Raw genomic sequence first — 17,563 nt, 5'->3', positions numbered from 1 at the left:
AATACTTGGCGCAGGAGTCCATAAAATTCCTTCGAATTTTTTGTGTTATATTCCGTTATATTCATCCACCATTTATTTTTCATTTTTCTTAGCTCACGTTGCAATGTGGCTTTGACCTCTTTGTATTGTCGCAAATTAGTTGTATGATCAGAATGATCTTCACGAAGTAAAGATTCATAAATTGTCTGTTTATTCATTAGCAACTGATTAATTTCAAGATTGTTGTTGTCAAACAAGTCCTTGTTTCCTATCCTTCTTGAAACCAAGAACTTCACCACCAGCAGAATAAACCTGAGTCTTAAAATTCACCAATGTACCATCAAATGCAAGATTATCGAGCTTTTCCGCCATACTCTTTTGAACTTCAGGCAGCTATAACTTGGCGACATCAATACGGTTAGGCACCTTAACACCACTATGACGAACTTTCTTACGGATTCGTAAATTAAACTTTTCTCTCACCAACTTGTGATCGGTGTCACATTCAGCGCTGCGCATGACACCAACAGTATATGCATTTCGAAGGTCGCGTTTTCGAGTTGTGATGAAGTCAATTAGGTGACCATGCTTTGAACGTGGGTGTATCCAAGTAGCTTTGTGCTTCAGTATACGGCGACAAAAAGTGTTACAACTAGCAAGATTAAATTCTGAACATAGCTCTAGTAGTTTAAGGCCATTAGCATTCATGGTATCGATACATAAGCGGCCAAGAGGACTCTAGATCTCATAGTCTTTCCCAACACGGGCATTGAAATAAGAATAACAAGTTTTCCATTAATTGGTGTAGATGCAACAACAGACCACAGAGACTCATAGAAACACAAGGTGTCATCTTCATTCGATTAAAGGTTGGTGCATAGACCGAAAGAATAGTGATGAATGTATTATGTGAGAGAGGAACACGAAGTTTCATGAAGGATGTTTTAATCGCAACACCGACTCCACACATTTCTACGGATACCCTCCGGTTTACCAATCTAGAAGAGAATGTAGCCTGATGATACCTCTGTCATTTGATCTTCTCCTGAGAGACAGCTCTCTGACAGAGCAGCAATATCTATATCAAGTCTTCGTAGCTCTGCAGTGACAAGTGCTGCCCTGCGCTCTTAACGGTTGGATAACCGTTTATCAAGAAGAGTGCGTACATTCCAACAGCATAAATTGTTGAATTTTACTCCTTTTTGGAGATACATTTTTGTTTTATTCCTGCTTACATGAACCACCGTTAGCCACAGGAAACTAACCAGTGATAGTATGACAGACAATTGTTAATGCAACTTCTATCGCTTTCCCAATACATTGGTTGAGCTGTGCTCTCCCTGAATAGGGGTGCTCAGTCACAGGAACCCCCACTGGAGTTGGCTTCTGTCATGTGGAGGCACAACAACGATGTTAAGATAGGGTTCCTGTCGCTTCTGTGCAGATTTGTGACTGTGTACTCCAACTGATCAAGTTTTTACACGTCGTCACTACTCCATCGCCATAGGACTTGTAATAGAAATGAACGACAGATAAAGATAAGATAGAAAAAAATAAGAGATAAAAGATAGATCTCAAGTAACATCTGTACATCGTTGTATTAAAATGACAAGCGCTTGTAGGACACGAGTGCCACTCTCTAAGTCTCAGCAACAATAACCCAGTGACAAGCTATTGCAAGATGACTGGTAATTGCTTTAACCGCAGATTTCTCGTAAGAGTTGTCCTCTCCTAGAAGGATTGCCTCCACCACAGCTTACAAAATCTCCTTCTATCCCGCTAATGTCATTTACCCATGACTGGGACTTAGGTAGCTGGGCACCAGAGCATGGTCCACATGCCGATGGATCATGAATGCCGCAGTTAACAGGGCCTAAGCTCCTCTGGAGGTTTCTATCAGGGTTACCTCACCCTTAACCTTTGGTTCAAAAACCTTATCTCACAAAGCAGTAGTGATTCAGTTGTCTGGTGCTGAACACTAGTCATTCACCAGAGCCCTGTTAGCGTGGTAGAACTCACGACGTGCACGTGGGGATGATTAGATTGGGAAAAGCTATATATGAAGCTGGAGCATTTGTGTGCTTTTAACACACGCTCACACTAATCCTTGAGCTCCAACATACATACATACATACATACATACATACATACATACATGCATGCATACATACATACATGCATTTAAACGGACGGGTGAGATTTATATCATAGAAGTTTGCGTAAATTGATCAAGAATTTCTTTGTTAACTAAGAAAATTTTCAATTTTTTTTATTTTAATGCTTAATTTATACATCATGATTTATTTTTATCTCGATAATACATACAACGAATGAAACTCTTTAATAAAACAAGGATAAAACTTTTAAAGCTACGGCGACTTTTTTTTACTGTAACAAAGCTTATGATATTAATAACACCAACATCTAGTTTTTAACATTTGAAAAAATGAATATGCGACGATAGTTATAGAGGAATTGTAAACGCAGCTTTAAAAATTTCATCCTTGTTTTATTAAAGAGTTCCATTCTTTGTATTTTTTAAATCAAAGACTTTTTTAACCTTACCATAACATTTACTTTTAATTTAAAAAAGAAAGTTTCCGCAGCTACTTTTTAAAACGTTTTCATCTATCGTTGGTTCGATGGTTTTCTCCTAATAGCCGCGTAAAGATTACATTTTGTATTATTAATGCCATCAACTTGGTTACATTAAAAGAAAAAACTTCGTCGCAACTTTCGTTTTTTAATGTTTTGCTTTAATTTTTTAAAAAATCGTCGAATCGAGCGTCCTAAATTATGAGACGGAAAAATGAACGAATCTTTTAGTAAAAGAGAGTTGTCTCTCTCGGCACAATGAACTATTGTAAAACAGTGCCCAAAATCCTACGTCTCGCTTTGTAATAAAATGTGATTGTCTTAGTAAAAAATAAAATAAAAACTACTTGATCAATTTACGTGATTTTTAGTATATGGCATCTTCATTCCGTTACGAATACGTACATCATATTTTTTCTGCATTTTTTATTATTCATATTTGTTTTAATAAGTGTAATTATAAATGAGAACCAAGAAACTGCGTAATTTATTTTCTGCTAAAATTGTATGCATATAATTCGTATTACAAATTTAAAACGAGATTTTCCCTTCGTTTCTCCTAATTTATGAACAAATAAATGTGATCTACGTAAAAATATCGTTATATTTTATTTTGTTTTAAAACAATGAAAATTAAAACGACAACGATAGGGTTACGACTTGAGAGCAACCATTCAACTGCAAAGACGTCTGAACAAAGCGGTTGTAAGGGCGATAATAGAATTCGTACCTTTGTATGTTCGAAGTAATCTCCCTTGATTCGATGATTTCACTCGAAATATACGTATATTGAATATAGAAAAAAACATGAATTATCACCTGTTATTATTTTTCTTCTCCCCAACCAACGTGTATTGCCACTGAGACGTAAAAGGGGCCTCTGTGATTAGGGTCCAGATTTATTGTGGGCACCATAACTGAGAAAGTGTGCGCAAGATCTTTTATCACAAGGAAATTAAATCAAATATTCGTAGAAACTCACTAATTAAATGTTACCGTGACATTTATTGGGTGCGTTTCTGGCAATCGGGAAGAAAGACTGATTTATCTAATAGATGTAACTCTACATTCATTAAAAGATTAGGATTTTTTTTAATATATTTTCGGGCGGTAATTGTAGACAAGAAAGATACGACTATTTTTTTTTATCCGAACAAAAAATTTGTTTAAAAAAATGTTTATATAAAAAAATCTTTTTTAAAAAAGTTTAAATATAATAGATAAATTTATTAAAATGCGACTATTTTGTTTCAATGAATTAAACTTTATAATTGCCAGTACCGTAATTTTTCTTAAACAAAACCTTTGATGATATAAGAAAAAATGTATTTAAAAAAAAAAGAAAACAATAAACTTATCTAATGTATTTACTTTTTTCATTTGTTATTACTTAAATCAAGTAGTTGAAAAACTTTTTTTGATTGAAACAAGAAAAAATAGTCGCATTTTCCTTTTCTTGCAATTACAACTGTAGAGGTTCCTAAATGCCGGAAAGCCTTTTACTCTAATAGTTTATTCCCTCGGACAGCTAGACTTTGGAATTCCCTTTTTGTTACTCGCTTCTTCCCTGACTCTACTAACATGTACAAGTTTTAATGTAAAATAAACAACATCTTGTTCATTTCTCTTAAACATGGTACTAAAAGTAGTCCCTAACGTTCAAATGGCGATGTGCCTTGTTTGGCGTGAACGTGATTTAAAAAAAAAAAATAGCATTCCAAACTACTGTATTTAAAAATAAAATCATAAATAAATTATATCTACTAAGAGATTTATAGTTACGTCCCTTGGACGAATTAGTCTTTGTTCACGATTGCCCCCCCCCCCCTTTCCAAATATCTGAGTTAAGGGGGATTACTATCAATAGATAATTACAAGTACGAGTTTAATTACCTCCCTTAGCTCTATTTGTTCAGTTTTCATAGGATACTTGTCGACGCTGTTATACAGTTTGTCACTGTTCAGAGGGAGACAACTTTCGTTTATTAAAAGATTCGTTCATTTTTTTTTTCATCGGATAATTTAGGACGTGATAGGTTTTATTAAAACAAAACATTAAAAAAAAAAAAAGGGAAGCTGCGATGACTTTCTTTTTAATGTAACAAAGTTAATAATATTAATTTTCAAAGTTTAGTCTTCATGCAACTATTAAAAGAATCGTTTTTTTTTTTTGTTTTCATATGATAATTTACGATGCTAAACCTAACGCACGAACGATATTTTCATTAGATGAAAACATTTAACAATAAAATAAAATAAATGTCTTTCAGACGATAGTTTTGCCTAACTCGTCATGGATTATCCTTCCATACAAAGAAATTAGATCATTTTCATATGAGAAAAATATATATATTTTTTTTAACGCAACTATGACTAATTACAAGTAAAATATAGCTATTATTTATTTATTTATTTTTTAATGTTAACCTAAAAAAAAAACACAAAGAATAAAAACATTACAAAAGAACGCGATAATTTTTATCAAATCAAAATATCAAAAAAAAGAAAGCTTCGACAGTTATTATTTTATGTAACAAAGTTAATAACATTAATAATACAAAATGTAGTCTTTACGCGACTATTAAGAGAATCGTTCTTGTTTTCATATCATAATTTATTATGCTAAAACCAACGATATTTTTATTAGATGAAAACATTTAAAAAAGAAAGTTGTGGCAACTTTTTTCTACATTTTTTCGGCTCCTTTTTGCTTTAATTAAAAAGGAAAGTACAATTGTTTTCAACAAAACGTTTTCGTAAAACAAATATGAAAATATAAAAAAGCTGCCGGGCATTTTTTTTTTTTTTTTACTGAACAAATTTTGTGTTAAAATTATTCACGTAAAAAATATTTAATATAAAATAAATCGCAGTTTTGTTTAATAAAAATTATAATTCCTCTACAACTATCGTCGTATTTTCATTTTTTGAAATGTTAAAAACTAAATGATGGTGTTATTAATATTATAAGCTTTGTTACAGTAAAAAAAAAAAAGTCGCCACAGCTTTAAACAAGTTTCATCCTTGTTTTATTAAAGATAAATCAATAATGATGTTGCGTTGTTGTATCATAAAGTAGATCGTGTGTGATATATCTAATCAGCCTTAATGTCGTGTGATCGTCTAGTGGTCCAGTCTATTAAATGATATGTTCATATCCAGTTTTGTGTGTGTGTGTGTGTGTGTGTGTGTGTGTGTGTGTGTGTGTGTGTGTGTGTGTGTGTGTGTGTGGTACATGTATTTTTCAACACACGTTCTGCATCATGGATGTTGGTCCATCTGAAAGCATCTCGTGTCTTGGAGGGGAGACGGCACCTGTTTTGGATAAAGGTTCATTCGCTCCAACACGATGAATCTGTTTTATAGTTTTTATTTCACTTTCCAGATTCTCGCAGAAGACGAAAAGTGAATCTCTGGCTTGCATAGTACTTTTAGTCTCATTTCTACCACGTCAGCGTCCCCCTCCCAGTGAAGGGGAGGAGACGCCTAAAGCCGTCCATCACCTTCTACGTCCAAACCAAATCTCCACGATTCAGCTAACCTGATCACGTGACTCACACACAATCCGATCAGCTGATCCTGACTTCCGGTCAACGTGTCTCAATACAATTTACACACCTCCCTCTTTCTCTCTCTGGATCCATTCTCTAACAACGAATTTAACATTAAAATATAGCAAAGGGACTTACGAGCAGTATAATAACGAAGGACGACGACGAGAAAAAGAGTTAGTTACTCGCTGAACGATTCTTACGTCATTTTTTGTAACCGCTGAGCGTATTGAAGCAAGAAAGTGACAAATGAAAAGGTTGCGTTTAAACTTTTTATTTAAAGTTAAAACTGTTGTGAAACGAACTGTTTGGTGTGCCAGGATAATTCGGCGTTGGGGCAGCGGTAGGAATGCTGGTCGAGTGTTGATATGAACTTGGCGACGATCTAAGATTATTAGGCTGGGGTGAGGGGTGGCGATGACAAGAACGTGGCTTCTGTGTCCTGGCGTCTAGAATACGTGTGCAGTAGTGGCGATGACAGGAATGTGGTTTGCGTGCTGGTGTCTGGGATACGGGTGTGGCGACGACGGGATAGAATTAAGCAGGTGTCGCTATGGCGAGTGGGTGACAGTGTCTCCTGCAATTTTTTTTTTTTATTATTATTACATTTTCACCCCAAGTAAGGCACATTGTCACTTTGGTGTAGGGAGCTGCTATCAGGGGAAACAACTACTGGGGTACTATGTAGGGATTTGGGCCGCAAGATGTTGGTTCACGTTGCACTTGAACTTCTGCACGTCAGTAGAGTTGGGGAAGCAGGGACCTGGAATGGAATTCCAAAGTCTAGCGGTTCTGGGGATAAAACTACTGGAGTAGAAATATCTTTTACATCTAGGGATCTCTACTGTGTGGGGGTGGGATTTTGCAGCCTGTCGTGTCTGTCGAGGGGGTTCACGTCGTGGGGGTACAAGTGCTTGCAGTTCGTCAGAGTATTCACCATTAAAATACTTGTAGAACAGGCAGAGAGATGCAACGTTTCATCGATGGGACAGAGGCTGAAGCTTAGATGCCAGTTCAGGGCCTATCAGATTTGTGACTCTCTTTTGAACCTTGTCAAGGGGCGAAAGACTAGTAGCCGATGCACCAGCCCAAATATGACAGCAATACTCCATACATGGGCGAATGGTTGCCTTATAGAGGTACAGGATACTTTCGGGTGTTAGTAGTTTTCTTGTGTGAAGATAGAATTAATATATTGCCGGATTGTTAAGGAGATTAACTCAGTCCACATGTGTTTATAGCTAGTCGTCGCCGGGATGAACGAAGCCGCTTAAAGGAGAAAGAAAGGACAAAGACTTTAGTGTGTTGACGTGTTGTCATGGGTGTGTGTGAGTTGTATCGACGAAGACAGTTCTTTAGCATAGCAAAGAATGTTCGTTTGGGTACAGCATGTGGAAGCAAGTGGGAGTTTGAAGAGAAGTTTGTTTTGTACTCACATTAGGCCTGGGGAGCCAAAGCCCCCGGCGATGTTTGCTGCTGGACAGACAAGCGAGAAAAAGAATTAAAGGTTTGTGATTTCGCCTTTTATATACTCGGTCACGTGACTGAGAGCTGGCTTGTGATTGGACAAGCCAGGGAGAAATGGATTTCAAATCTCGAAGCTGTGAGAAGTAATCATCTTGTTAGTAGCGGGTGTCGGTTGCAACACAAATTTCAAGGTTGAAGGGGGGCGAGAGCGATGTGGCTTGCCTAGTTTATTTTCTGCTGGGATATTCTGGTTAATGCGTGTCTGCAAATTTTAGGAGGTTCGACCTACATAGCCAGCTTGCAATTGAATTCACAAATAAGGTTAACGGAATTTTGGGTTCGTTACCAAAATCCGTTTTCCATGGTAATAAAAATGTAAAAAAAGGGGGAAAAGCATTCAAAGCAAATTTGTTGGAAATGGGAAACTAATAGAAATGAGCAAAAGAAATACAGACCCGAATGTTTTTAAAATGATCCAAATTTATTAAAAATAAAAGTTATAAATTGCCTTTATTTCCCAAGGCTAGGGTTTTAAAATCAAAACCCTTAAGGAACATTTAAAACAAATTTAAAAAAAAAACAATACAAAACTTACTTGTAAGAAAGGGTGAAAGAAAAGAATATATAAAAAAAAAACAGAAAACAGTCCTCTTAAATTCAGTCTTTCTTTTAACAAAATGTTCAGTCTTTCTATAAAATGTTATTTCTTTTTCTTTTCCGAAAGCAATCACAAACAAAGTCTCTTTGGCTTTAAATGGGAGAAAGAGGTAAAATATTTTTCCTTTGTGAAGGCTCAGATACCTTTAAATTCAAAGGAAAGAAACAGAAAACTATAAAGCCGCTTTGGTAGGCTTTACGTGTACAAATACGGGATAAATTCTTGTAGTGTGTGTGTGTGTGTGTGTGTGTGTGTGTGTGTGTGTGTGTGTGTGTGTGTGTGTGTGTGTGTGTGTGTGTTCTTTCTGTGTGTGTGTGTGTGTGTGTGTGTTCTTTCTGTGTGTGTGTGTGTGTGTGTGTGTGTGTGTGTGTGTGTGTGTGTGTGTGTGTGTGTGTGTGTGTGTGTGTGTGTGTGTGTGAAGGAAACTTCGGTTGAATAATCTTTCAAGTTCCTAGAACAAAGAGGGAATTTTCTTTCAAGGGCCGATATTCTGCTCTTTACAGAAAAGAAATCCTCAAAACACGACCGGGTTCATTCGTTAATCCTTTATGAGACTAATTTCCCAGTCGATAAAACCTTTGCTTTTTAACAACTGGAACTAATTTTCCAGTAGATAAAACCTTGGTGCTTTTTAATAACTAGAACAAAATTACAATGAAACTTTAATAATTCTTTCTAAAGGAGAAAGAAAAGAAAAAACGTGATGAATTTAACGTCAACTCTCTTTGACGGAGCCCGGAATAAAACCTCCTCCTCGTCGGCAGGTGATCTTCGAACTGGCGAAAACGGGGAAAGGTTCTTTCTTCCCCCTTCCTCACCCCCACCCCCTCCAGAGGGTGACAGTGTAGCCGACTGCTAGAAGGGAACTATAACGATGATGATGATGGAATTGACCTGCAAACGTCGGTCAAGGAGTGTGTTCCTCTCGCTAAATATCGAATGTTGAATGTGTGTAAATAAAAACATAAATAATTATCATTTCTTTATTAAAATTTCAACAAGATTGCTTCGTTTGATATAAGTCAAACTATCCTTCATTACCAGCGAACATGCAGATTTTACACACAAAAAAAAACAAACGTAACACAATAGACGGAAAACAATTTGATACAGATTTAATGATCGGTTCAAACACTGACCAGAATCTCCAATTAAAAGAAGTTTTAAATAAACAGAACACTTGGAGGGACCCAGGGCTAAAGGAGAATTTTATTTCACAAAAGAAAAAGAAAGAAGAATGTTATGTCTTCAACAAAACATGCAGGAGATGTAACGGGTTACACCACTTTGAACAGTACTGTTTAACGAACCTACAAGGTCGGAAGAACAAAAAAATACTTTCAAATCAAGACAGGAGAATAGCTCATACAGAGCCAGGGAACAAACTCACCCAAATGGATTTAACAAGCAACAAAGCTACAGAAAGAAAAAAATAAACTTAGCAACCAAAGAAGGCGACGAATCTGACCAAGACGACGATGACATATACTTATACACAGTAAATGCGGACAATGACAAACGCGAAGAAATTTTCGCCAATATAGACTGCGAAGACGCAGAAAATAAAAGACATAAAATACGAATGAAAGTCGACACAGGGGCAAACGGAAATATCCTACTCGTCAGAATATATAATAAAATATACCCACAAAATGGCTACCGGAAACCGGAAAAATTAAAAAATGGACTAACGGAGATAGCCCCTACCTATCCAAAACAAGAGTTAACTACCCTGTGGGCCGCTAATGGAACAAACATAACCCACTATGGTTCTATAATGCTAAAAATAAGACACAAGGATTCAGCAACCATCAAAACTAAATTTTTTATATGTGACAGTGGCACCACAATACTGGGTCTAAGACCATGCATACGACTTGGCCTAGTAACTGTCAACTGCAGCCTTACTAACGTGCACACTCTAAAACAATTGCAGAACATCGAAGACCTAGCAAAAGAATACCCGGATGGATTTCAAGGGGTAGGGAAATTCCCAGGCCTTCAAAAGATATATCTTGATGAAGATGCAATGCCAGTGGTCCAACCACCCAGAAAATTCCCAGTTCACCTCAGGGGAGAACTTAAACAAGAACTAGATAAAATGGAAGTCTTGAGGGTAATTGAAAAAGTAAAGGAACCAACGGACTGGGTGAATGCAATTGCATGCAGCCGAAAAAAAATGGTGCCCTACGTATATGCCTAGACCTAAAACCACTAAACAAATACATCAAAAGAACGCACCACAAAACCCCAACCCTGGAAGAAATCTCCCACAAACTAGCCGGTGCAAAGCATTTTACAAAACTAGATGCTAAGCATGGATACTGGGCTATACACTTAGATGAAGAATCGAGTCTGCTCACCTGTTTCAAAACTCCGTTTGGCAGATATAAATATTTGAGATGTCCGTTTGGTCTTAAGTTATCTCAGGACATATTCCAGCAAAAAATGGACCAGATACTGGAAAACTGCGACGGAGCCATCGGAATATCGGATGACGTATGCATATACGGGAAAACAGTGGAAGAGCATGATAGAAGACTCAGGAAGACAATGGATACAGCCCGAAGGTATGGCCTCGTCTTCAACAAAGAAAAATGCAAAATAGGCCAAAAACAAATAAAATTCTATGGCCTCATTTGGGACGAAAACGGCTCACATCCAGACCCAGAAAAATGCGACAAAAGTAAGGCAAAGCCTACACCCTCAAATCGCAAAGACCTACAACAATTTCTAGATATGATACAATACCTAAGTCCGTTCATACCAGAACTCAGCTCTAAAACATCACCGCTGAGAACGCTACTAAAAAAAGATGCAGAATTTCAGTGTAATGAAACACACAGTAAAACCTTCCAAATGCCAAAAGATCAAATCAACGAAAAACTATGTTTAGCTTATTTTGACCCGAATGCAGAAACAGTCATCCAAGTCGATTAAAGCATGCTAGGACTAGAAGCGGCACTCATAAACTACAACAAAGTCATTGCCTTTGCTAGCAAAAGATTAACCGAGACTGAATCACACTACGCCAACATAGAAAGAGAGTTGCTATGCGAAAGATTCCACAGCTATATATATGGAAAAAATACAGGTCCAATCCGATCATAAACCCTTAGAAAATATTCAAAACAAGAACATTTTACAAGCACCCCCCCCCCAACTACAAAGGATGCAACCATACGACGCACAAATCAAATACAAGCCTGGAAAGGAAATATGCATACCGGATTACTTATCAAGAACCCAACCTACTTCAGGCAAGGAAATCGAGCTGAACCTAACAATACACACCATAAACATGACAGCTCAGAAACAAATAGAATTGCAACCGAAGAAAGCGAAGAACTAAGAGTTCTCAAACAGGTGATATTGAGTGGATGGCCAGATGACATAAAGAATACACCAAAAATAATTAGAAACTACTGGTCACTAAAAGATTGCTTATCGGTGCAGGATGGAATGATCACGAAGGGACAGTCCATAATCATACCGAAAAGTATGCAACATATAATACTACAAAGAATTCACGATGTACACCAAGGCATCGAGAAATGTCAACTGAAGGTAAAAAACAGTGTATTCTGGAGAGGAATGCACAAGGATATAGAAACACTAGTGAGGACGTGTGAGATCTGCAGAGAGCATCAGAGAAAAAATTCTAAGGAAACAATGATCATCAAGGAACACGCAACACGACCGTTTCAGATCGTTGCAGCTGACATTTTTTAATTTAATGGTCAACAGTTCCTACTGATTGCCGATCAATATAGCAAAATACTATTCGTTAAAACACTAAAAAGCGTAACTAGCACCAGTTGTATTGAATACTTCAAAGCAATCTTTGCCGTCCATAGCATACCTGAAAAGCTATATACGGATAATGCCAAGTACTTTGTATCCAACGAATTCCATAACTCTGCCACAGAATGGGAATTCACTCACACCGCATCAAGCCCCAGGTACCCACAATCAAATGGATTTATAGAACGCATGGTCCAAACTGTAAAGAGAACATTTATGAAAGCCAAACAATAAAAATTGGATTGTCAAATGGTTCTTCTATGCCTCAGAAAACCCCCACTTGACAGCCATCTGTCATCCTCGGCAGAAATCCTATACAATAGGAAAGTAAGATCAAAACTCCCAACCCTGTTAAACACGGCTACTCCGAAAGATAATGAGATCAGGGAACGATTGTGGACCAAAAGCAAAAAAGCAACAGCACTACAACAAAAGTGCAAAAGACCTCCGAGGATTAATTGTTGGTAGTAAAGTGTCCGTCATACAGGAAAACAACACCTGGCAACCGGCGACAGTGGTCGAGAAATGCGCAGAACCATGCAGCTGCATCGTCAAAATGCACAGTGACGGAAGATTGCTGAGACGCAACAGACGACACCTACAAGAGCTACATAATCCCCGGAGACAAACCATGTGTAAACACACCCATGCAACAGAACAGTTGGGATAATATTACACCACCGTCCCGACAGCATACTGACCCATTGGAGGCCAGAGCTCCATCTAACATCAACGATGGATACATCTCATCAGACAACCCAAGTCAACTAATTGAATCACACCAACAGCCAGAAACAACAACCCAGGGCCGACCTAAAAGAACACGGCGAGCCTCCCAAAAATACAAGGATTTTATACTAATCCAATAGACAATAATATATATATATATATATATATATATATATATATATATATATATATATATATATATATATATATATATATATAGTAATAAACACCTTTCCTCGACGAAGAGGACGTAGCAGTAGGATAATTCTGTAAATTATAAGAGTTACCTCCCTTGGATCAAGTAAAGAATAGATACCCTGTAGCAGACGACGCCGCCTGGCGGTGACAAGCGCACAATTCAACTAACACCGGTGATTCGACCTTGACATTGGCACAAGCACATGGCGTCGGGTGTTTGTAAACACGTCAAATAGCAAACATGCTCGAATATTCGCCAACAATTTTTTTTTTTTAAATATATTTACAAAACTTTTGAAGATTTAAATGAAAAAATATATATTTACAAAACATTTTTTTTAAGTAAGTAACAAAACGAACGTATTTAATAAATAAAAGATATTTAAATAAATGGGTGTCTTTCTGTGTCGGATTTTTTCGATCAAGATTGATTTTTATGTACCGTGTGTTTTTTTTGGGGGGGGCGGAGGGGGGTCTGTATGCGTTTTTAAGACAATTCAATATTTATTTAATTATTCTTTAAAACATTTCAGCGACAATTACTATATTTTTAAAATAATATTTTTAAATATAAACTTTTGACGAATATTCGCGAGTAAGATGGTTTTTTTTTTTTTTAATAAAAGATATTTAAATATATGGGTGTCTTTCTGAGTGCATTTTTATTTAATAAAAATAAAAATTATAAAAAGATTTGGTACTGGTCGCGATTTGAGTTCCCTGCCGAACCCCACAAAAAAAAACACTGACTTCTCCCTACGCATGAGCAAAGGACATTTATCGCCTTTGTTTTTTTATCACTTTTATCGACCTTTTCTTTTTTTTTTAAAATAGCATTTTATTTTTAAATGACGACGTTTTTACTGTTTATGAATATTAAAAGAAAAATAATTACTAAACATTTATTAATTAAAAAATGGGTGCTAGTGCACTTATGATCCGCGCTATAGTTTGAATCCTATTTCTAAGTTTAATTAAAGTTTAATTTTTTTTTATTCAATTGTAAGGTTAAGCCATTCTTAACATGGGGAGGGTGTTTTGTACCTATTCTCTACTTTAACCTTACAATTGAAAAAAAAACATTCAACTTTAATTAAACTTAGAAATACGATTTAAACTATAGCGATGAAGCACCCATTTTTTTATTAATAAATGTTTAGTAGTTATTTTTCTTTAAATATTCATAAACAGTAAAAACGTCGTCATTTAAAAAGAAAATGCTATTTAAAAAAGAAAAGAAAAAGTCGATAAAAGTGATTAAAAACAAAGGCGATAAAAGTGAGATATTATTAATAAATGTGTAGTAATTTCTTTTATTTCAATATTCATAAACAGTAAAACTTTTAAAAAGTCGATAAAAATTCATGATTGTTTAGTTACTATGGCAACTAAAACATGTCCTTTGCTCATGCGTAGGGAGAAGTCACTGTTTTTTATGGTGTTCGGCAGTATAAAAAAAGTAGTTACCTCCCTTTGTTCAAACTAATTATATCGACCACTTCTCCTTTCTGAAAGCCCTATTTTGATTGGCTAGGATGAAGCTCCTTGGCCAATCAACAAACATTTAATATAAGCAGAATTCTGGAAAAACAGATTCGCCCTCTTTTTGAATCAATCGTCGGCCTATAGACAACTATGGAAAATCTCTCCTAAATTTGCCGCCGAATTTTGATTGAACTTTTTCAGGGAGCCGTCCAAGACTTTTGGACGATAAAGAACTTTTTATTGGACTTCTAAAGCCGCAAACACAATTAGTTTTGCAAGAACCTTTCTTTGTAATATTTTCAATTTAATATACATAATTTTCTCCAATTCTTGTGTGAGTTCAGCAATCTTTATTTCTGTATTTCCCACTTCCTACTTCAACAAGACACCAGCTCCCGGCAATCGCCATATTTTGCAAAACTAAATAACGTTTAGCAGCTTGTTGTGAAGAAAAAAAAATAAAAGGGAAGAGAAGATTTGAACTCCTGAGGATATTTGCAAGGAAAATGGAAAAAGGAATACCAATTTGAGAAGTCCCTCTTAAAAAAAAAAAAAATTTATTTCGTTTCCAAAAAGAAAAAACGAATAAATAGTATTTCTGCCTTTGTTAAAGGTTTAAAATTCAATGAACATTTTAAAGGAAAAAAAAATTTATTTCGTTTCCAAAAAAAAAACGAACAAATAGTATTTCTGCCTTTGTTAAAGGTTTAAAATTCAATGAACATTTTAAAGAAAAAAAAATTTATTTCGTTTCCAAAAAAAAAACGAACAAATAGTATTTCTGCCTTTGTTAAAGGTTTAAAATTCAATGAACATTTTAAAGGAAAAAAAAATTATTTCGTTTCCAAAAAAAAACGAACAAATAGTATTTCTGCCTTTGTTAAAGGTTTAAAATTCAATGAACATTTTAAAAGAAAAAAAAATGTATTTCGTTTCCAAAAAAAAAAAAGAAAACGAACAAATAATATTTCTGCCTTTGTTAAGAGTTTAAAATTCAATGAACATTTAAAAAAAAAAAAAATTTTTTTCGTTTCCAAAAAAAAAAGAAAACGAACAAATAATATTTCTGCCTTTGTTAAAGGTTTAAAATTCAATGAACATTTTAAAAGAAAAAAAAATGTATTTCGTTTCCAAAAAAAAAACGAACAAATAATATAATATTTCCTGTTGTATTATTAAAAGTTTGAAACTTTCTACCGACTGAAGTTCGCGTAAAGCAGGCATCATTCGTTCAAGAGCGTGGCGTCGTACATACGAATGTAAATAAACATGGCCTCCTTATATAAGGGCGATAACTCCACTTATGCAAACTTCCGTCCAAGAGCCATAACTCCATTTATGCTAAGTTCCGTCCAAGGGCCATAACTCTTCTCGGCCTATATACAGACATTATCAACAATACTCCCACAAATTTAACTTGTTAAAAAAAAAAAAGCAACTTAAAACCATCATCCTTTCCCAAAACAAAACAACTGTAAAATGGATGATTTCCGGACCTTGAAGGGTGTTAGGGCGCTCATGGACTCCAGAAACGTGTTAAAGGAAGATATTTCCCTTAACACGGACATGTTGGAAGAACGCGAAGGTTTGAGAAAAAAAAACCTTCCAGAAGGAAGAAGCTATAATTAAGGAGTTGCAGATTGAGGTCCGCTCCTTAAATGATAAAATTAAAGGGCTGTGTATAAAAGCAGAACTTGATTTAAGGGAGTGTGGATTTGTTGAGGAGCAAAGGAGGGAAATTGGCTTTCGAGCTAATATTGATGATCGCCTTGCCGACATTGAAAATTCTATTGAAAACCCCACCACATCACGGAAAAATTAACCTACCTCTGTACCTTTGCTTTCTGTCCCCAAGTTGCAGTGTGCCACCTTTAGTGGAATCAATCCTTCCAAATTTGAATATAAAAATTGTATTGCTCAATTCAAAAACTGTACTGAGTCTATTGATTCCGGCAGGGCAAAATTAGCCTTATTGAAAGGGCATTTGGGTGACTATGCCTTGCAATTGGTTTCCCATCTGACCTTGGAGGATGGTAATTACGATGTAGCGGTGGATTTGCTGACCAAGGAATTCCTGGATGTCCCCTTTATAATAAGTGAGATCTTCAAGCAGATCATTTCTACTTCTCCTCAATATGACCCTGAATTTGTGGCTGTGAAGCGATACCTTGCTGAGGTGAGAGCGGATTTATCCGAATTGAGGACTTCATATCTGATAGATTTTTTTGAGGAGAACTCCCCCGGATTTTTGCTGGTCAGCCATATTATATACGAAAAGTTGCCAGTTGCCTTGGGAAGGGAAATTAACCACAGAGTGGGCACGAGTTACCCGTCTCTAACACAAATTTTTGAAAATTACAATGAGGCAGTTCGTGCTCTGTCTCGAAATAAAAAACTTTTTCGGGTTACGGAAAACCCCTCGAAGAATGATAAAGGGCAGGTCAATACCTATGAAAAAAAGAATGGTGATGCTGCTCTACAGAATTTCACTACAAGCTCTTCTGGGGCATATTGCAAACTTTGCACATCACGTGGCCACACTATGCTAAAATGCACCAAGTTTGCACCTTATGAAGCCAGAGTTGAGAGGTGCAAGCAACTGAAACTGTGTACAGGATGTTCCAGCTTAAAACATAAAAGAGAGAATTGTCCTGGACTCCAGAGCAAATCCCCCCTCACGTGCAGCTTATGCCTTTCAAAGGCGCATATTGCACCCCTGTGCAACACTAAGAGAGTGGTTTCTCTATTCTCTCACGTTTATGAAAACGAAATCATATTGCCTGTTGTAGTTATTTCTTTAAATTATGGATCTGAGAAAGCTACTATTAACTGCCTATTGGACACAGGGAGTCAGCGTTCATATTTTTCTAAGAAAATATTAAAGGAGCTGAAGTATCCTGATGGAAATTCTGATCCAACCGATTATCAAATGAAGACCTATGCGGGTGTGACTATGAAGCGATTTGAACAGGTTGTCTTGAACGTTACCGTGGGAAAGGGGAAACAACTCCCTATTCCTGTTTTAATCGATGATGGATTCAGTATGCAGTTTGAGTTCGCCAGCTTTGGCCAAGTGAAGTCCAACCTGAATGAGTTG

At 36.2% G+C, this 17,563-nt stretch overlaps 1 protein-coding gene across 1 annotated transcript; it reads left to right on the top strand.

The window, feature by feature from the left end:
- The first annotated feature begins 10,027 nt into the window (after positions 1–10,027).
- On the top strand, positions 10,028–10,453 carry LOC145277447 (uncharacterized). The gene has a single exon (XM_080128809.1). It carries the CDS (start codon positions 10,028–10,030, stop codon positions 10,451–10,453), a length of 426 nt encoding a protein of 141 aa, XP_079984935.1.
- The last annotated feature ends 7,110 nt before the right edge of the window (positions 10,454–17,563 follow it).

This window comes from Euprymna scolopes, chromosome 6 (assembly GCF_053919585.1).
Source record: "Euprymna scolopes isolate OS-2025 chromosome 6, ASM5391958v1, whole genome shotgun sequence".
In the NCBI taxonomy this organism is placed as follows: domain Eukaryota; kingdom Metazoa; phylum Mollusca; class Cephalopoda; order Sepiida; family Sepiolidae; genus Euprymna; species Euprymna scolopes.
This window is presented reverse-complemented; position numbering and strand designations above follow the sequence as displayed.